The sequence below is a fragment of the Parasteatoda tepidariorum genome, chromosome 3 (genome assembly GCF_043381705.1).
Source record: "Parasteatoda tepidariorum isolate YZ-2023 chromosome 3, CAS_Ptep_4.0, whole genome shotgun sequence".
NCBI lineage: Eukaryota > Metazoa > Arthropoda > Arachnida > Araneae > Theridiidae > Parasteatoda > Parasteatoda tepidariorum.
In genome coordinates this window covers 8,303,163-8,325,699 of record NC_092206.1, presented here as the reverse complement: position 1 = coordinate 8,325,699, position 22,537 = coordinate 8,303,163, and the positions used below count along the sequence as shown (strand labels likewise).

The 22,537-nt window shown below is 27.3% G+C and overlaps 1 protein-coding gene across 1 annotated transcript; it reads right to left on the bottom strand.

Annotated features, from left to right (window-relative positions):
- Positions 1-1,299: 1,299 nt before the first annotated feature.
- On the bottom strand, positions 1,300-20,198 carry LOC107447531 (U3 small nucleolar ribonucleoprotein protein MPP10). The gene is made up of 10 exons (XM_071179064.1): positions 19,965-20,198; positions 16,896-17,652; positions 14,910-15,053; positions 13,731-13,872; positions 10,594-10,661; positions 9,505-9,642; positions 5,457-5,558; positions 4,088-4,195; positions 2,610-2,819; positions 1,300-1,466 (listed from the first exon to the last, which is right to left on the bottom strand). The coding sequence occupies exons 1-10, from the start codon at positions 20,045-20,047 to the stop codon at positions 1,359-1,361; spliced, it is 1,860 nt and encodes a 619-aa protein (XP_071035165.1). The 5' UTR covers positions 20,048-20,198; the 3' UTR covers positions 1,300-1,358.
- Positions 20,199-22,537: the final 2,339 nt, after the last annotated feature.

Genomic DNA, 22,537 nt, shown 5'->3' with positions numbered 1-22,537 from the left:
ATTATATAAAACAAAAAGCTTCTATTCTGATAATAATTTATACACTAATAAAAATATTAAAATTTTTACAGTTAAAGCTTAAAAAGAGAAACTTGATCTCTTGAAGTTTATTTTTTATTTAAATTGAGTATTTAGATCATTCTTCTGACTTTGCCACTTTTATAAGGATAACATTTCTTACAAAGGAGGAAAAACATACTTTTGGGGGTACTTTTTAGTAAGGCTCAATTAAATTATTCTTTTTTTCAACATGAAAAATAAATAAAAAAAGAATTGATTAAAGTTACTTGGGTTTGACTAAAAGAAAATTATCATTTTCAGGCATTACAAGTAAACCGTACTTTGAAGGGGCTGCGACTAATCGGAAACTTAAATAAAAAAATTTGTAAAAATAATTTTTTTTTAAAAATCTGTTTCACATTACTATATTACACATTTTTAGCAATAAATTATGCAGAAAAAGAAATATGAGGGGTCAAAATTTGTTGCAAAATAGTGAAAAAAATCACTACTGAGGTAAACTGGGTAATGGGACGTATGCTCCCCAACAACATCATTGATCTTTTTAAATGCTATTTTCCAACCTTCAATTTGTACGACCATCTGCTCTTGACTTCAGAAAAATAAAAGACTTTGTTTATGTAAATGTGGAAAACAGCAAAGGTTTTGTGGGGTCAAGAAGAGAAGCCAGTACAGGGAAGCCATTTTCTTTTATGTATTAAATGTTTGTTCATTTCTCATCAAGTCAATTTGTGGTTATTAACAAAAAATTTATAAATTCAGTCATTTATAAGCACAGAAGATTATGGCCACTTCTTTACATTAGGAAAAACTTTAAAAAAATTTCAAACCAAAAAAATAGTCTTTAAAATAATATTTTAATGTAACACTACTCAAAAAAATAGCCATATGAAGGGCTAAAAAAGTAAAAATAAAAATTTAGAAACCAAAAATAAGCAAAAGGAAATTTTAAAAATATATATGTTAACAAAAACAGCACTCCGTCAGGGGACACAATGTCAGCAAACACACTCTGTAGTCAGCTTTTGGTTTAACCACTGATTTGGTTTTCCTTATTTTTGATTTCTAACTCTCTACTTAAATTGTTTACATAAGACAGTTTGGTTTTAGCGTTTTTCCATTGTGACTTATTATTTTAAAGTTTTTATCTTAAAATTTTTTTAAATCACTGTGATTGGACAATTTATATTACCTAATTAGAAATTGCACTCATGACTAAGTCTTAAATTATTCCTCCGGCCATTTAGTGAATCAATAGTTTTGTATTTAAAGCACACATTTCTATTTAGGAAGAATTTATATAAAAACAGATATCATACAAGTTTTATTTTACAGAATTATTTTATCCTTTTTTTCTTAGAATGAGAAGGTTTTCCCTCGGAATGAACAGAATCTTGAAGTCGTGAAAAGAAATCTTTAGATGATTTAATTTTTTCTTCACCAACCTAAAATAAAATGTATATCATTTAGGTATATAACTAAACAGAAAAAAAAAGCAATTGATTATCATCTAAGAAAAATAGGTCTTTTAGGAGGTTGCTATCAGGGATGGCAAGTTTTTTCCAATCCAAGTGGGGAAAAACTCTTTATCAAAAAGAAATATCTGATATTAACAAAATTTTTTAAACAGTATAATTGCAATCTTATTTAAATGCTATTATTAATTTCCAAGCTATTTAATGCATCCTTTTTTATGAGTGAAAACTAAAATGTATTAACTGGAAAGAAAAATTAATGTAATGCATTTCTTAACAAATTAAACTAATTGTAGTTTAATATTTTTTATTAAGTTTAGTAAAACCCAATATTATAATAAAGAACTATGAAAATATAAAATTTTATTATTAATTTTATATTAAAAAATATCTAACTTAATTTTTAAAATTAAATATAATTTATGAATACTTAAATTGACTCATTGATGTTAAATCAAGGTTGCCATTCAAATCTGGAGAAAAAAAAATTCCCTGTATTTATTATACACAATATATTAAGAGGAACACAACAGTTATTATGCTCTTGTGTGAGCTATATAGGGCACACTATATTTATTAGTTTTAATTGCTGGAAAAACTTAGAAAAAAAGAAGGAACAAATGAACATACTTAAATAATGCAATAGTAAATAAAATAGTTTAGTATAGGGGAGTTTGGAAAGATTAATTAAAATTGTTTGCAGAACGGATATAGCGAACCGAAATTTCGGTCTCTTGAAGAAAATGGAAAACTTGGATACTGCAGTACTTATAGCTAAAAAACTGCATCGGTCATTTTAGTTTCTTCTATTTTGTTCAATTTCTTACAGTTTTTCTAAAAACTTTAATTTTATTCAGTCTTACTTCTAAGAATAGTCAGAACATTCTGTGTTAAGAAGTCACACTTTAAATGTAACAATAAATTAACAATGAAGGTTAAAGCTCACTTTTTCCTAACAGACAAAACTAAACCATATCAAATACAATTAGATAATCATGTCAATAGCATACCACGCATTTTGCAAAACAAAACCATATTACGCAAATATTTCTTTCAAGGCATTTTATCATAAGGTTTAATACACTTAGAATTGTAAATAATACTAAGACTTACCTCAAGTAATTTTGTATTCCTATTTTGTTTTAATTTTTTCAATGTATTCATTTTATCTAGTTTGCTAGCCTTTCCGGAAAGATTTAGACCTGTGCCATCATTTTCCATTTTCTTGAATTTCATTCTTTGGAACATCTTTTTCTTTCGACGCTCTCGTTTTCTGTCACTATCGCTTCTTTCACTTTGGCCTTTTACTGTGCCTGTCTTTTTCTGAAATAATACATATATATTTATACAGGTATGACAAAAAAACAATAAAAATTAACAAGATAACAAATACCACATAGGGCACATTCAAATATTACATAAAAACTTAAGGAAGGAAGAGAGGTGTGAGCAAAACTAACATAAGAAACTAAATCCTGTTCTTTTTTTTTTCTTTTCTTAAATTAATGAAAAATATTTCACGTAGAAAAAACTGAAAAAATTTCTATAAGGAATATGAGACATCAAAAGTTTTGATTACAGAAGGAAAACATAAAAGATTCCTAAATAATACTTACTCGAAATTTTATAATATGAATTTATATGGAAATTTTGATTAATGCAAAGTTGCATAGTTTACTTGAATTAAATCCTAAAAATTGATAGTTACAGTAAAATTCAAAGTTCAAGCAAAACACAAAACAAGAGTGGGGGTTGTCAATGATTTGCCGAAATATGGAAGTTGGCTTGTGATTTGCTGATAAATAAAGAGAGAGTCCAAAATTGACAACATAACATTTGAACTGCACCATAGTAACATAAATGGGTAGGGTTTATTAAATACCATGTACCAAAAAAAAACTCCCTCATTAATTGTAACTATTGATGAATTTTAAAGAAAAAATTCTTACGTAATGTAATCAATCTGATTGAATAAACTGCAATTGACAATCACAAGTTAAAAACAAATAATAGCATTGCCTAAAAGTTCTACCTATTGAGAAATAGATCAATAAACGATATTGTGCTCCTATGCTATATTGTGCTCCTTTCTTACACTGGTAAACTATAAAATATTAAAAACTCTCCATTGTAAGCATAATTTGTAGTAAATATAATTAATCAAAGGTACAAAAAAAATGGTGTTGATTTAGAAATAATTTTTGTTTTATAGTGATTTTATATTTTACCTGGATTTCAATAAAATTGAGTAACTCTCAACAATTACCAGCCATTAAATGTAAATACAGTCAAATCATACATAAAAATAGAGGCTTTACCTTTTAACAAAGATGAATGTTTTATTGAACTAATATGAATGGAAAATTTAAATGAACATAGAATTAAAATTGCAAAAAAAAAAAATAATAATAATATTTATTTAAAAAAAAAATTAATTTTCTGTTTTGTGAGAAACCTATTTTAAGCCCACCACATTTGGTTTCATATAAAAACTTACCAAACAAAAATACTTGAAGGTTCAAAAAATTTAGATGCGTAAATTAACAAAAAAAAAGGGGGGGAAGAATATATAAATATTTGCAGATAGTTACTTTGATTTCTTCGGGTGCTAATAATGTGACATCACTAATGCTAGTTGGAGCAACTTCTTCCACAGTTATGGCAGGTAAATTGCTTACTATTTTAATATCTGGTATGGCCTGAAAGAATTACATAATTTACACATTAAACTAAATGCTAATCAGAGAAATGCAAAATGAAATTTTTTTTTAAAAAGTAAGAAGAAACAATTTTAAAAATGAAATTATTACCAATTTTTAAAAAGACGAAATAATATTTAATTTATTAAAATTTATTCCATAGTTAATAAAACAAAAGGTATATAATTCTTAAAATTATAAATTAACCATCAACAGTAGTGTTTCTTTTAAGATATACTAAAATTAATTTTAAAAAAGAGAAAATAATAACCAGAAGTTGCAAAGAAATGCCATTCAGTTAAAATTAAAAATTTAATAAAATTCCATAATTAAGGATAAACTGAGATAAAACTGAAGGTGTGTATCCATAAATGTTTTACACCATTGAAAAAAGTAAAAGAATACGGCTCATATTATTACAACATAGAACACAAAGCATGATCAATATAAAATAATAAAAAGTGTGTTACTTTTTGTGACAACATTGAAGATGCCTAAAAAATTATACACCCATTTGTCTTTTCCAATTTTTTTGAATATTTTTCAAAAGTTGGTCAAGATTTTACAGTAAAAATTGTAATAAGTTAATAACTAATAGTGACTACAGCATTTTTAATTGAACTGTTGAAAGACATGGGTAACAGGAAAATGAATAATAAGCTTGGAGTTACTTTTTGGTGCTAAAACACGAAAACTTTACGAGATCAACAAAATCTTTTGACTCGCATACAATAACAGAATAAAATGCTTGTATTAAAGTATTGAAAGGAATACACTCATGAATATTGATAAAAAAGAAGTGTCCAACTTTCATGATAATAGTTACAGAACTACAACATTTCCTAATGGGAAATCTTACTTTTTCTTGTTGAAACATGGTTCTTAAAATAAAAAGCTAAAACAAAGAGTGAACAATAGTTTTTACATAAAGGAGAATGAGAATACTTTATTTTTAAAATATCACCAATTCAGTTTAACTGAGAAGGCTCTGATTATGGGAAGGAAGATAACAGCACCATGAAGCTTTAGTGAATTATAGCTTTATGAATTATAGTGAATGCTTTATTGAAGCCACCCCTTTAGGATGGCTACTACAATTCACTTCTCTTAACAAATTTCTCGAAAGAAATTCCAAACAGAATCTCATACATTAATGCTAGCAGAAAAAAAAAATGCAACACACACAGAAATTTAATAATCTCAACAATATTAAAACTAAAAAAGAATATTTCATCTACATTTTCACTATGCAGATACTTACAGGTTTAGGAATATGACAGAACAAAGCTTGTAGTTCTGGCAAAACGAAATCCATCATTTTTTTAATTTCCACATGTTTTGGATTCTCTTGTTCTTGTTCACCCTGAAAATGAAGTAGGTATTATAAAACAACACTGAATTATTCATAGTTTTCAAACCAATAAATTATTATCACTGAAAATCACAATAAAACAATTTTAATTCATTATTAAGCTTTATTCATCGTTATTATTAGATAATATTACTAAAATTTATTATTAGATAATATTATATTATTAATATATAATATTATCAAGGAATAACTTTTAAATTTTCCCAGGTTTTGAAAATTGAAAATAAAAAACATATATACAATTGAATAAAATAAAACAGGGATAGCTTTAAACATTTTGTAAAGCAAGTCAGTTCAAGATTACAACTCTTACATTTAAACTTAATATTGCAATTCACCAATTTAATATTCTATTGTTGCAGAGTACTTTTATTAATCATGAAATGCTTAGATGCGTGCCTAATCAAAATTTAGTAAAATTTAAATATTTTTATTGCCATCTAAATGCGTTTTTCGAAAATGACAACATAATAAATTTCCTAAAAAATAAACATTCAACTTTCAGAACCTTTAACAGTTTTCGTAGTGGGCCAAAGAAAAAGTCATGACATTTATTAGAAAAATTAGAACTAAAGCAAGATATCTTTTGAAACAATATACACATAAAATATTAATTTTAAAAAAGGCAAATTAAAAAGTATAATTTGCTTTACTTAATTGTAATAAAAGCAAATTTTATGCTGCAAGAGTATAAAAAAAGCATACTATTCTTAATTTTAGAATTACTTTGTCAGGGTTGCCACTCAAATATGGAAAAACAATTCCAAGTGCAGGGGTCTGTTTAGAAGAAATTTGGGTCCGTTAGCGGACCCTTCACAAAATAATTTATGTTTTAATCGGACCCTTCACAAATTTGTTTATCTTCATTATTTTGTCAATCGAATAAACCCTTCCTGGGGGAGGGGGAAGAAACACGGTTCAAAACAAACTAAGTTTTCCAAGTTTCCCTAAGTTCAAATTCTAAATGTAGTATTCTAAGAAAATCTACTTTTACAAACATTGTGTGCACATTCTTACTGATATTAAATGATAATTTTTTTTAAAATAAATAATTGATCTATTTATATTTATTCACAAAATTGATATAGAATATTATGTAAATAAAAATTAATTTCTGGCAATTTTTTACATCAAATATTATAAATTTAAGAACTGTTTAAATTTACTTAATGTGTAGTTCATTAATAGTGATACATAACTAAATTGTTATTTAAAACATGTCAACTGAAATTATTAAAAATGTGAGTGATTTTGTTTCCATTATTCCTCCAAAATGAATATTCTGTGTTGAGCAGTAATTACCAAATATTTGTATGTTGCTTCTGTAATTTAGTAGCAGCAATTGTTGAGCAGAATCTTGTATCTATTTACAATTTAAAAACTTCTTGAAAAGGTTTTCAGACATTTTTGCAATAGCAGGACCCAATTTGCACAAATTCCCAAAAGCAGGACCCTGGTTGAAAAACTAAAACTTAACGCTTACTTTATATTCACAAATTATGAATATTTTTTCACAATTTTACAAGAACAGGACCTTTCACAAAATGTCTGGACAGACCCCTGCTGTGTTTTCCTTGTACATATTATGCACAATCTATTAAAAGGAAACACAATCACGGTGCTCTTGAGTGAGTTATATTAGGCTAACTATAATAATTTTAACTGCTGGAAAAAATTAAAGAAATGAGGCACCGCTTAGCATACTTAAAACAAATAATGCTATAGTAAATTAAATAGTTTAGTAAAGCTGAAATATCATCCTTAAATATTCCATAGATTGCGGTTTGAGTGGTCACCATTTTTTAAAAGATGAAAATAGGAATCCCAGTTTGTACGGAAAAACTTAAAATTCCTTGCATTTTCCCTGCCATTTTAGTTGATTGTTAAATGTCCTGTATTTTCCAGGTTTCTCCCATTCTGTGTAGCGGCAACCCTGTTAATCAAATAATTTTAAAGAAGGGTATCAATAAAATTGAAAAGAAAACATTTATGTTAAAAAAATAGTTTTAGTAGACAATTACTCAAATCATCATTTAAAAATACTACGATCCTATGAACCATGCATATAATCAGTAGACAATTCCTAATTTGGAAGTATTGAATTTTGTAATTTCTACTAAACTTATAAAAAATAAGAGAATGCTGTATCAAAAGTCTAGCCCTTTAGATTACTAAAATTTGCTTTTTAAAAATCTGAATTTGTATTCCTAGAAATTGGGATGCACTAAACACACACAAAAATCAGGAATATCAGAACAAAAAACTAAAAACCAGGACAAATGTTTTTTGTCAGGAAAATCAAGAAAATCAAGACTTGCCTTTAATTAATAAAGACTAAATCAATTCCATTAATGATTTAGTATAAATAAAATTTATATAATATATAAACCAGAATTGTAAAAAAAAAATTATTTTGTATGCATTTAAATTAACTTCTATTATCAAAATTCATTTCATCATTCATCTATTCTATTTAAAATTATTACTGTTAAGAATTTAAACTTCAGGTTTTTCCTCAAACATCAAATTACCAAGTTCAAAAATGATTTTTTGATTAGAGAAATCTAGCCAAAAACTTTTAGCTCTATGAGAGGATCTATGTATAACACTTAAGATATGTACAAATAAGTTATAGTAGAATTGAATAAATTAGATATTAAAAAAATTAACAGTGAAATAGTATTTGTTACTTTCAATCTACTATGGAACAAAAAATAGTAAGAATCAACTGAGTGCTTAGTTATTATTTTTGATACTCATTACGAATTTATTAACAAGATAGATTAATAACAAAAATAAAAACAAAAAAAGAACACTTTAAACTTAAACAAATACACTTTGAGAGGTCTTAGTAAAAGGGAAAATTTGATAAATAAATACTTATTTGCATGTAACAAATAATTTTAAGCTGCACAACAAAATTAAGAAATTTTTTTACTACTGTGACCAGGAGTAGGATTTTTAATAGTGGCCCCTTTATCAAGTAATTAATCTAAATTAATAAATCTAAATTAATAAAAAAACTTATATTAATGTAAATCATTTCGTTTCATGCACTTCTCAAAACATGGTGTAAAGATATAATCATGACAAGGTTGACTAAAATGAAGAAAAATTTTCCAGACCTGCTTACTATGTAGATTTAGGAAAAATTCAAGTAATGTACAGTGCGCAAAATAAAAAACGAACCACACTGAAAAACTTGTAATCTAATGATCAGATCTTCACAATCTAAATTCAATCTTACTAATTCAAAGGGTTCACCCCAAATATGCTAATTAATTAGTGGAGACGATATCTTAAATTAAGAAATCAGGCTACCGTTTGGGCCACCGCAACACCGTGCTTTCTCTGAATAAACATGCCTTTTTTCCCGACAGATTGAGATTTCTGACCCCCAAGACGTTGGGGGTAGCAGCAATTGACAGGAAATTGATCGTTGTCTGGTTCAGGTCAAACTTATGATTTAAGGATGATGAATGAATGTATGAATGGGTCTAATCTATAAAATTATGTGCCGAAGTCGAATGTGCCTATGGGTGTGGCAGAAGTCGAATTCTTAGCCATATATGGCGCCACTGGAAAGCAAGAACAATCGCACCCTTTCGGCCTTCTGATGACAACAACAACAAGGATTGTGTAGAGGGTTTTTTAACACCGGTTAAAGTAATGTGATTAAAAAGGTAGAGTTACATATCAAGATACAATTAAATCATCAATTAAAACATAGGTTGTCACAAAATTACAAATTCTAAGTGATAAATCAGAAACAGTTCTTATTTGGAAGCAAAATAAAAGACAATTTTATAAACCGCATGACTTATTGAATACATGGCTACTGCTAAAAGTAACAAAACAAATGAATAAAATATTATGTATTTTGAAAAATTGATATAAAATTAAGATAAATAGCTAATAAGAAATAAGCTAAGCTTACATATTTTTTCTTGAGATAATCTTCTTCATAAACCTGTGCAAGACTTTTCTTACTTTTGCTTTGGTCTAATACTATCTCTTTCTTCGATGAAGTAAAATCATTAATAGGCTTTACTACTCTTTGTCCATCACTATATGCCTGAAAATATATGTTTAAATTAAATCAAATATGGCAGAATAGCAAGAAAAAACGAAAAAATCATATACTTGCAGACATATTTATATAAAAGGTATANAACAAAATCTAAAAATCGACGTATAACCGATTCTGTGCGTCGTATAAACGATGTATTTTTACATTAAAATGAATAGGAATGATTTGGGACCACAATAAAACGTCGTATAAGTGATCGTCGTATAAACGATGCTCCACTGTACTTGCAGACATATTTATATAAAAGGTATAGTAAAATAAAGTTTAAACTGTGTACAATTTTTCATAATTATCATTTAGCTCTGCATAGTTTTTAAAGAAAAAGGTAATAGTTTTTATTTGCTTGTCAATAATATAAGTGAAAATGTTATGCTATAAAAAATTAATGCAACAAGCACATAATACAACAAGCGCTTACTAGAGTTACTATCTACTTCGGTTTCATATTTTGACACAAAGTAGTTTAAAAGTAACGGTGGAGGTAAATACGCCATGAATTTATTTTTTAGTCATTTTATTGCATTATCAGCTTAATGTTCTGTTATAAGAAGTTCACTGTATAAAAGTGTTCAGATTATTTTAATACTTCATTACAATTTTTTTGCATTCTGGCTAAAAATCTCCTTAAAATAATAAAAAATTATCTATACCACATTTTTTTTTTTTTAATTTAATGATTTCAATCAATATTTTAATTATAATTCAAATCAAGTGCTTGAAAATATAATTTTAACTTGAGCAGTGATTAATAACTTTTACAGAACACAATATAATAACTTGTCCTGAAAAAAAATATTCTTAATTGTATGGAATGTTAAGCTGGTGCCTCATTTGATCTTTGTTTGAACAATGTTACAGAGTATTATTAAAAATATATTATTAAAATTTGAAAAGGAGTCAAAAAATGTTGTATATTAAATTAAAAATTTAAATTACCTTGTTTTTAATAATTGATATAATAGCCTTTTCTGTTTTATTGAGTAAATCTTCATCTTCAACAAGTACTGAAAAGATAGAAAAAATATTGAAAGATAATTTTATTATATATGACAATGAAACTTAGGCATACAGACCAGTAAACAATATAATAGATTTGATTATGCTGATAAACATTTTATGTTTAATTATTCTCCATCTCTTTATCTATAATAAATCTTTAACAAGTGAAAGGTAACATTAAAAGATAAAGTTTTAATATTTGTAAACAATATTGCACTAAACGTATTAGCAAAAATAGAATAAAATCGATTAAAAAATAGATTTGATTTATACTAATATTCAGTTTACTTTAATTAATTCTCATTCATTTTTATATAAAAAGTTAACTCACTTTTATTTATTAGACTATTTGAAATATAACTAATGCTTGGCTGGGTAGTTTTGGTCCATTTGAAATAGATCAAAACTTGTTGTGACAAAAAAAAAGAAGAGATTTTTATAGAAAAATTTCTAATTTTGTTGGTCTAGAACTACGATGAAGGATTCATTTTGAAAATTGACTCAACTTAATAAAATGGCTTAACTATAGAAGGTGGCTCATATATAACACCAATTATAATTTATTTCTGAAGAAATTTTCTATCATTATCATTAAAAATAAAAAGGTGAGAACTATATAAAAAATTGAAATGAGGAAAATATGCATATAAATATTTAAAAAATTTTATTAAAAAAATTTTTTGGAGGAATTTTTTTTGAAAATTTCAAGAATTTTGTAGAGTAAAATAATAAGATTTAATATCTGAAGTTTTTCACATATAAAATTAAATATCATACTTTTCAACAAAAAAAATTAAGGGTGCTTTTTGTTTCAAATCATTAAAATAAAATACTGTTTTAAGATAAAATGCTTCAAGAATTTTTTATAGCAAAATAACAAAGTTCTTTGCTCTCAATTTTTTCACATAATATTAAATAATATACATTTTTTTTACAACAAAAAAAGTAAAGCGATTGTTTTTTTGTTTAAGGCCCTAAAAAACAGTAAAAATGAGAAAAATTATTAAAAATTTTTGATATTTTTCCTTTTAAATCCTATCCAATAAATTTTAATAAATTTAAATCTAAATTTTAACATTGTACCATTATTTTTAACACTCTCCGAACTAATGCTATATCTGAGGAAACAGTATGTAAGCAACCAGCATATATGTACTTGAACTGACCACATTATAATAATTTTAAAAGAAACACAGCAAACATCACAATGATTAGACCACAATCAAATTATTGACCACTTGGTTTCATGAATCTGATAATTTTAAGGGGTTACGCTCAGACTTAAAAAAGCAATGATTAGTACAGAGGTCGCCAAAGTGGTCTATATAGACCCCTAGGGGTCTATTTAACGAAAGCGGGGGTCGATCTGAGACAGGGGGGCGAATGGGGGTCGATCCGAATTGGAAGGGTCGATTGTGGGTTTAAAAAAAAAAAAACAGTTCTCAATACGCAAATCACACATACCTGATTAAGTATGTAAAATTTGTGAATTTTTTTTATAATTGACTCAATATCAGTTTCTTTATAAAACATAAATTAATAAACGTAGATTTATTGGGGTGAAACAAGTATTTACGTTCCACCGTGCAGTGGCACGAACTCAGCGCAGTTTATAAGTCATATGCACATGCGCGCTTGTCCAAATGTCACGTGTGACGAGCATTGACGTTACAAATGCAAATATCATACGCAGTTTCAGCTATCTTTGCAAACTGTGTTGAATATTTGCAGTGTCATTATTAAAACTTTTATAGTTTTGGATAATTAGTTATTGTTTCGATAAAACCATTCGTTTGGTTTAGATATCAATTTTAATTATCAATGCACAAAAAAGAAGGTAAGCATTAATAATATGGATTAGTACAGCCCGCGACAAAACTATAGCACACTTTGTATTTTTTTACGAAAATTACAAAATTGACCAATTTTGACGAAAATTAAAATTGACCAATTTTGAACCCAATATAGCGAACCTTGCAAAAAAACACCAGGCACACCCATCTCATTGATCAAGAAGCAGTAAATCTTTAGTTACTTTACTTATTATATCTACTTATGCATAATTACTTATTATTTAATAATAAGGTATTTAAATTTCAATATTAATATATTTTTCATAAAACTATTGTTACACAATGTACTATTACTTTAATAAATGTTTAAAATCATAAAATAAATGTACAAACACAGTATCTAATAGAGTTTTATTTTAATTAACAGAAAATTACGTTTGTAGGGGTCGATGGAGATTTCGAAAAATTATACAGGGGTCGATGATCGAAAAAGTTTGGCAACCCCTGGATTAGTATTTCTAAAGGCTGGTCAGTTTCGACACAATGTCTGAAAGTATCACCATATTGTGAGCCCCATAATTATACAGTTTATACACCATTCAAGTTACTGTATTCTCAAATGACACTTTATCATGGAAAATTTGTTAAGAACGAAAGCTAATACAAAAAAACAATAAGACAAGAGAAAAAAACTTTTGTAATTTTCTTCAGGCAAAATATTCTGAGAAGTATTCTTAGAATACTTAATTCATCCATAATTAAGTCTTTTAAAATTTCAAAAATAGTAATTATGCTATAATTAAATAAATAGTAATTATGCTATAATTAAATAAATCCATATTACTTAATTAACACAGAAGAAATAGTAAATATTTTAATATTTCTTTATAAATATACTGCAACATTAATATTTTATCCGAAAATGATTACTTTTAATAAAAAATCCTTAAAATCATCATTAAGTAGCACAGTAAAAGATAACTTTATTCTTTCGTAAAACTACGACTACCAACCCTAAACTGAATGTAAAGCTGGAATAAATCACAGATTTTCTTTGATAAACATTTATGTTCTAAATTAATTTTTAAATAAAATATAATTATATTCTTCATAAAGAAACATTTAAAAATAAATATATTCTTCATAAAGAAACATTTAAAAACAAATCATTACATTCTTCATAAAGAAATATTTAAAAATAAAGAATTATATTCTTCCAAAAAGAAACATTTAACTGAAAGGCTATGAATTTAAAATGTTACATATTCAAAGAATTTTTACCTGGTTTAGCACTTGAATCAAAATCTGTATCCTGGTGAAGAAGACTGTCTTTTGGACGACTACTTGCTGTAACCTCACCAGTTAGATGCCAGTCTGGCTTTTGTATCATTTTTTCCTCAAAGTCATGTACTGTTTTCTTTATCTATTTAAAAGTCATATTTAAATATAATACACTAGGGAAAACAATTGAAAAATCAAATGTTTTTTTTTTCAATAAAAAACTAACAAAGCAAATAAAACCAAACATGGTCAAAATGTCATACAATATTAGACCAATATATGGAGCATGTACTCCAAATAAGTAAACAGCTCACTTGTCCCGCACAGCAGCTGACTAACATCCTCAGAGTATCAGTCAGAGGAAAACAAATCTAATAGTGTGAATAAACACCTCTAACAACTACACAACTCTCACATTGGTATTTTATACTGTTTACCAGGATACTTTCCAATCCCTGTAGCAACCGCACTCTTGCAACAATGAGCATAATTGTTGGTTGTTGTAAAAGGTCTTTGAGCTACAAATGAGTGTCCAAAGACATCCCAAACGCGATTGGATTAAGATCAGGGAACATCTCAGCTACTCAAATCATCCAATATCCTCCAATTGGAGGTATTCGTTCACCAATTGAGCCTTGTGAGGACGGATATTAATGCTCAGAGAAATTAAATTTGGCCCATATGCTTCACAGAAAAATTTCACATTGATTGCAAGGATCTGGTCTCTGTATTGCTGATTTGTCAGAGTACCTCTAGCTAACACATGAAGGTTGGTATGCCCATCTACCGTGTTGCTTTCCCAGATCATCAGATCTCCTCGATCATAGTGGTCCTTTTACACATTACTAGAGGGCCTGTGAACTGTTTCCACAGAGTGGACACATTTCTCGAAACACCACACTTCTCATTTCTTATTTTCTTGAGGTCTCTACAAGAGGTAGTCATCGATTGGCTAGAATCGAGTTTTCCAACTATACGGTTAACCTAGATATATACGGTTATCGAGTTATCCTATACATATCAATTAAATTCTTTTCTACAACATACATAAAATTAAAACTAAGCAAAATTTTTAAGGCACTCCTTCACTTTTCCAGGCAAAAGAGCTTGAAAAAGCCACCTACCGGTTCATCAAAAAAAATTAATAGATAAGATAACATGAAGTGATACAACAAATACCTTTTCTTGCTCAATCTCAAAAGGAGTCTTTGGTGTCAGATTAGAATTATTCTCTTCTTCTTGCTCTATTTCATTTAATATGTCATTTGCATTATCATCATCCTCATCCCTATAAATACCGAAATAATTTTTAGACATAAATTTCTTTTACCAAATAGCGAAACATGGCTGAGTACTCAGTGTACACCATGCAAAATAAAAAAAGAGATTACCTCAATAACTTTTGACTTAATGATTACAATTCCGTGACTAAAATGCAATCTTAATGATTTGAAGAAGAAAAAATATGCCAATTTATAAGAGCAGGTGATTATTTAAATTCCAAAGTCAGATACAAAAATATACTTTTTCTGAATAAATATATATATATATATATATATTGATGATTTCAGATTTTAGACCCTCAAAATAGTCATAATTTGAAAAATATGGTTTTAATAGTTTAGACGTAAGAGCAATCACAAATTTCGGAAGAGCAATTCCAAGCTTTAGCTCCTTAATGATAATTTTATTTTTTTCAAGCAAAATAGCATAAAAAAAGTCACACTTTTGGTTTTTCATTTCTCAAGAAGTAATTGACCATTTCCTTTCAAACTTCAGAATTTGTAATTTAAAATTGCATTATTTAAAATTATAGAAAAATTTCCATGACTCACAATTCCAAAATTTTCGTAACATTAATACTTAATAAATAAATAGTAATAATACTACAGTAGAGAACCAATTATCCGGGATACTCGGGACCATCGCTATCCCGGATGTCTGAATTTCTCGGTTTTCTGGATCGACCAAAAAGTGTCGTTAATCGATGTTTTATCGAATCCGAATTACAAGGAAAAAGTGCAATGCATAAAGTAAGCGAAAAAAGAAAGGTACTCCTAACTTTAAAAGAATAAAAAAATGTGCAAGTTTAGACAAGAAAAACAAGTTCAAAAAATACAAAATTCTCGTATTTATTTTTTAAAAATAATAACAATTCCTAAATTAACTAATATAAACAAAACCAATGGTTAAATAACGCAATATATTTCATACCTAATTATACGGGGGAAACGATAAAATAAAAAGAAAACACTTGAAAATTATCGAACCGAAACGATAGTTAAAAAAGGCACTATCATAAATATTAAAACCGGAACAAAGCAAGATCAACGGAATTTTAAAAAAAAACCTAATGATAAAATTTATGAATAAAAAGAATTAATTTATTGAGTGCGAAATTTATCGTGAAAAGAAGAAAAATCAAACGTAGTGGAATCAGAAAAACAAAACTGCAATCTGCTTCATAAAATAATCCTATGTTTAAATTAATAAACAATTCTCCTTTTATTTTATTTTTTTGTGTTGATAAAAACACGATATTTAATTACAGCTGATGTGATTCCACATCAATAAAAACTTGCAAATGATACCGCACTTCCAAAGAATGAGAATTTATTCAGAAGAAAAAGATTTTATTTTATTAATTGATGTCAAATAGATAAATATATTTTTCTCTTTCATCTTCTGTTCACTGATATGCATGCAATGCATTTTCCCACCCCCCTCGTAAATCAAACAGAAAACGAAATNGATCTATACATTTATAACTTTTCGTTATTATCGAAGATTATGCAAATTTATACTTAAACAATTTAAACTTATTAAGAAATGTAAACTTATATTATGAAATTGAAAAAAAAATCTACACAGTTTTATTCTATGCATGTAGACTTATTTTATAAACACGAATTTCATCTATTATTATAAATTCATTACACATACATTTATAACGATAAAAATATCTTGCAGAAAGATATTGGTTCTAATTAGGTTTGTCGCAGAAAGTCAGAAAAAATTCTGCCACAGGGATTCCATTCATTCCATTATCATGATTTAAACCATTGATACAAATTCAATAATTCATCACACTTAATAATACATCATATTTGTCACACTTAACATAAAACAACAAACATTTTTTAATATCCCACCCAAAATTTATCTTAAATAATTTAATGATAAATTAAAATTTACCGTTACTTTATTTTCAATACCCTCCTCATCCATCTCATCTTCTGAGTCATCAAAATTGTCTGATAGCATATCTTCAAAATAGTTAATACCTTCGTCATCACTCTTCTCCTCTTCGTGTTCAGCCTTTATGTCTTCAACCCTTAAAAACTGCGCCAAATTTGATAACTTAAAAAACTGGTCATCAACTACAGAGTGAAATTTCTCATGGTGTTTTTCCTTGGACTCATCTTTCTTGTGCATTTTCTTAACTTCAACTACATTTTCCTCTTCTTCTTCTGACTGAGACATATTTTCCAAAAAGTCGCCATCTTCTTCATCGCTATTGGATAGATTTAAACTATCAGCAGATTTGTCAATTTTTCGGGTGGAAGCTTCAGGAATAGGAAAATCATCACCTGATAAATCAGAATCATCATCAAAAACATATTCTTTATCCTCAGAGAGTTCAGACTTGGAATATGTTTGCACTTTAATTTCATCATCAGATGAATTAAGATGATTGCCATTAGTACAAGTATATTCATCATCTATAAATGAAACACACTTATTAAAGTGTTCAAAGGCACTTTTATTTTGAAGCTCAATTTGTTGAAATATTTGTTCAGAATCAAAACCATCAATGAGAAGTTTTCTCAATGCTTTGCTTTGACACTCAACCAAAATATTATTTTTGTAGACGTGATCATATATTTCTTTTGATGAATGCTTTAAACCATCAATAATTTGCCTAAAACAAAAAAGAAATACTTTAAATAAATGAACTCCTTGACAAAATGAAAAGTTAAACATGTATGCGTAATAATAATCTCTCTTTAATGCTTGAATAACAAATATTAGTTATATATTAACAAACAAATAAAAACAGTATGATAAATTAATAAATAATTATAATATTATATTGCTTTTATTATTATTGATTATATCATTAAACTGTTATTTTATAATTATATTGTTATTTAATAATCTAGATATGGAATAATTATATTGTTATAATTCTTCTTAATCTATGTGTGTTCTCAAAAAATTTGAAGATGGCATTTTCATATAAGTCTTTAAATATTCCATTAACAAATTTTAACATTTGCTGATTTAGACTTATTTTTGCTTAGTGAAATTTCTTAGTTTCATCTGATTTTTTAATTGAATATTTTAATTTCTTTCATTTTTTAGAAATTTCATTTCATAAAAATGTTTGCAATATGTTTACTGTCCCCTCATTTAAAAACACAGGAAGAAAATATTTAATATTTTTCTATGAACCAATAATTAATAAGTAACCGTAGAAAAAACTTTTAAATATTTAATTGAAAATTCAATTATTATTTAAGAAAATAGATAATATCTAGTTATTTAGAAGAAACATTAAGAATTTTCTCCTTTTCATTATAAAAATATACTTGTACGATTAATATTTTTATATTACTTAAATAACATACAAAATGTGGTTAGAGTTATTTAGAAAATGTAATCACATTTCGTAAACAAACACATAATTTAAAACCAATTCTTGTTTGATATTTTAAAATATTTGTTTCATATTTTTGTGGGGGGGGGATAGTAATTACAAAGAAAGATATTTAAGGTAATAAACTAGAAAAAAAAGTTTTTTATTTAAAATTTTTTTTTTTTCTGAACTACACCATTTGGCTTTATAATGAATAAAAATATATATATATTATTTGTTTCACATTTCAAAATACATAATTTGTATACTTCATCTAAATTGTTTATGGTTTAGAAATGGGAAGAAATTGGAATTGGCGGCATTTTTAAATGACACAATTTTTGTTCCTGTAACAAATAAAACTTTTCATGCAAACAATTTAGTAAAATCTCGGTCAACTTTTCACTCAGGAACACTTTTTATTCTAGACCTCCTTCTCATAACCTAATATTTATACAATTTATCTAAAGTTAAGAAATACCAATTAGTAATTAAAACTGAAATTTAAAATTTCATTTTTAAGTAACCAAACTCTTATTTAAACTCACAATTTTTTTTAATGAAATCTGGTAAAAAAAAAAATTCAAAATTCAGATATTAATGTTAATAAAATTATAAATTAAAACAATTATACAGATATTCAAAATTATTAAATTAAGGAGAACACAAAATGTAAAGATAACTTTCAATGAAAAATAAATAAAAATAGAGGTAAAATTTAAAAAAAATTTCTTTCAGCTATTCAGTTTAACTTGAGAAAACTAAAACAGTCTACGCTCGTTAGCACCACCCCCTAATTAGTTATGATTGCTACACAAAGTTCCACAGTAATTACATGGATCTCGCTCTATTGAACATTTAAAATAATTATACAGAAAAGAATCATAGTTTTTACAGTTCAGCATATAAGCTGCTTCTTTTATGTGTGGTCTGCAAGAATCTTGTTCTAACATACACAATGAGCAGTAATTCTTGATGCATCATTGGTCAACTTTCAATTTAAGCAATTGCCAACACTTTCAACAAAGAAATACTGTGTACATGCGCCTGATCAGTATTTGTTGAGAAATTTTATTTTTTTCCCCTCTACGTTCTAGACACTGAAAAATTGGATGATGCAGGAATAAGATCGAGTTTAGTAAATGAATAATTGAAATATGAATGAATGTCACGGGGAGATTTCCGTATCGTGATCTGCGACAGAATAACCGCCAAGTCTTGGAATCTTCCGGGCAGTGGCCCGCAAGAAACTAAAAAAAAAACATCACAGAAAGGGACCGAAAGGTATAACTCTTAGTAATCCACATTTTTTTTTTTTTAAATTTGCGAGTTTAAAATCTCTTTGCCATCTTGGCGATTGTAGTTTACGAGATAGATCACGACACGGAAATATCCCCAATATCACTAATGAAAATTCCTTACATTAAAGGATAGAAATTATTGAAAACGATGGGGGAAAAAATGAACAAGAGAGCGAAAATTGGCTTATTTGGGGAATTGGATAATTGTCCCACTAGCCCCAGTCCTAGGACAACATAATTATTATGGTTATTATTAAAAGTCGTCACATAATATATTGCAAAAACATCACTCACTTAGAGCTTTCACTATTGCTCACGCTTTCAATTTTTTCTGTAATATCATTTGACAGTGCATACTTCCCAACACTCAACTCCATTTTAAATCAGATTATCTAAATGCGCAAAGACTCACATAAAGTATCACACATCTAATACAGAATTAAATTAATTTAAACGAAAATCGTCTTGGCTAGAGAATTAACATCGTGTTCGTGTTGGATGCGAAGTTGATATTAAAATGCATTTTTAAAAGTATGCATTGTAAATGTTTTAGCTTTTAGCTTAGTTTATAAAGCAGTTACTTAGTTTTTCATGACGTCATAACTTTGAATTCCTAACCCTCGTTGTGTAGCGCCACCACTGCACTGATATTAACTGCGAATATTAAAAATTTGATTTTCTTTTAACGTATTTTGATTATTTCTTCTTGTATATTTTAAGCATGGTGATACATGTATATTATTTAAATTTTTCATTTCACTCGATAAACAATTTTTTTTAATTAAAAAAAATAAAATAATTGCTTTACTTTATATTGACTTAGATAACAAGTTGCTACAAATATTGAGGATAAATAAATGTGTATTTTTTCAAGAACCGATTTATTGTGAAGTACAGGTGCATATAATAAATACAAAAACTAATGAAAAATGAAAGCATAAGCTGAATGAAAATGTATTAATCATCTTTTTATGATGCATCAGTAGAATTCAATTACATCTAATAAAACAATCATTTTAGTATGACTATTTATATCGAAATATATTTCATCATAATGAAATATATTTCGCAGCTCATTCTTTGGCCTCAATACCTATAATAATTAATAAATTTACTCTCTACTTGATCAATATCATGAAAGTATTCATTGCATTATGTGTGAATTCAATATTATTTTAATTTCGTAATTTCGGCAACGAGGTTTTTTTTGTTTTAAGTTTTTTCTATGCAATTTAAGTAAAAATGATTTTACGTACTGAGCTCTTATTAATCTAAAAAATGAAAATTAGGTTATAAAATAAATGTTTAAATAAATGTAATGATGAATGATTTAATTATATGAATAAACATTTCGCTTTAATCTTTTATTTCTACCAAAATTTTGTTTATTTCTAATAATAATTACCGGTAATATAATACGTTGTATAAGTAAAATATTACGGGTCAATATTAAGGTTTGATATCGCGCCTTGCGTCAGTTAACATTGAAAAATGCCTTTGAATTTTAAAATTCTTTAGAAGGCGAATTTCCTCATTTTAAGCTTTTCAGAACACTTATTTTAGATTCACATACATAGTAAAATACAGGGCCACATTGTATACCCCCTAGTGGGTCTATAATTATTTTCTTTGGTAGGGTACACTATTCTTAGGTAATATAATACGTGGCCCAATTGAAATATTATAGGTTTAATATTAAGGTCCGATATCGGGCTTATACATAGTAAAATACAGGGACTCATTGTGTACCCCCTAATTGACCTATAATTATTTCCTGAGGTAGGGTACACTATTACTCTGAAATATAATACGTGGTCCAATTAAAATATTATGGGTCAATATTAAGGTCCGATACGTTAACATTGAAAAATGACTTCGCGCTTCCTAATTTTAAAGGGTTTTAGATAGCGAATTTCCTCATTTTAAAGCTTTACGCAACTCTATTTTAGATATACATACATAGTAAACTTTAGGGTCACGTTGCGTACCCCCTATGGGGTCTATAATTATTTCCTCTGGTAGAGTACATTATACCTAGGTAATATAATACATGGCCCAATTAAAATATTATAGGGTAATATAAGGGCAGATATCGTGCCGTTTGTTAACATTGAAAAGTGTTTTCGAATTTCCTTATTTTAATGCACTATTTTAAATATACATAGTGTACTCCCTATGGGGTCTATAATTATTTCTTGAGGTAGGGTACACTATTACCCTGTAATATAATACGTGGTCCAATTAAAATATTGTGCGTCAATATTAAGGTCTGATATCAGGCTTTACGTTAACATTGAAAAATGACCTAGCGCTTCCTAACTTTAAAGGGTTTTAGAAGGCGAATTTCCTCATTTTAAGCTCTTCCGAACACTTATTTTAGACAAGCATACATAGTAAAATACAGGGCCTCATTGTTTACCCCTTAATTGACTTATAATTGTTTCCTCTGGTAGGGTGCACTATTACCCGATAATATAATACGTGGTCCAATTAAAATATTATGGGTCAATATTAAGGTCCGATATCGCGCCTTGCGTCAGTTAACATTGAAAAATGCCTTTGAATTTTTAAAGCTCTTTAGAAGGCGAATTTCCACATTTTAAGCTTTTCAGAACACTTATTTTAGATATACATACATAGTAAAATACAGGGCCACATTGTGTACCCCCTAGTGCAGTGTTTCCCAACCTTTTTTGTGCCATGCCCCACCTAAGCCTTTCTAAAATTCTTATGCCCCCTATGTAACATATACATAATTATAAATATTAAAAAAATTGAATTGTTCGCTTAAGAAACTTAAATGATAGATTTTAGGAAGAAATCACTGGGGAATTGTTAACGAAACACAGTAAATTTTCAAACCANTT

Excerpts from the sequence above, each read along its gene's own strand:
- LOC107447531 (XM_071179064.1), bottom strand. The coding sequence starts at position 20,047 with ATGGAGTTGAGTGTTGGGAAGTATGCACTGTCAAATGATATTACAGAA. Across the intron at positions 17,653-19,964 it reads AGCAATAGTGAAAGCTCTAA|GCAAATTATTGATGGTTTAA; the intron begins GTGAGTGATGTT and ends TTTTTGTTTTAG. Across the intron at positions 10,662-13,730 it reads TGATTCAAGTGCTAAACCAG|TACTTGTTGAAGATGAAGAT; the intron begins GTAAAAATTCTT and ends CTATCTTTTCAG.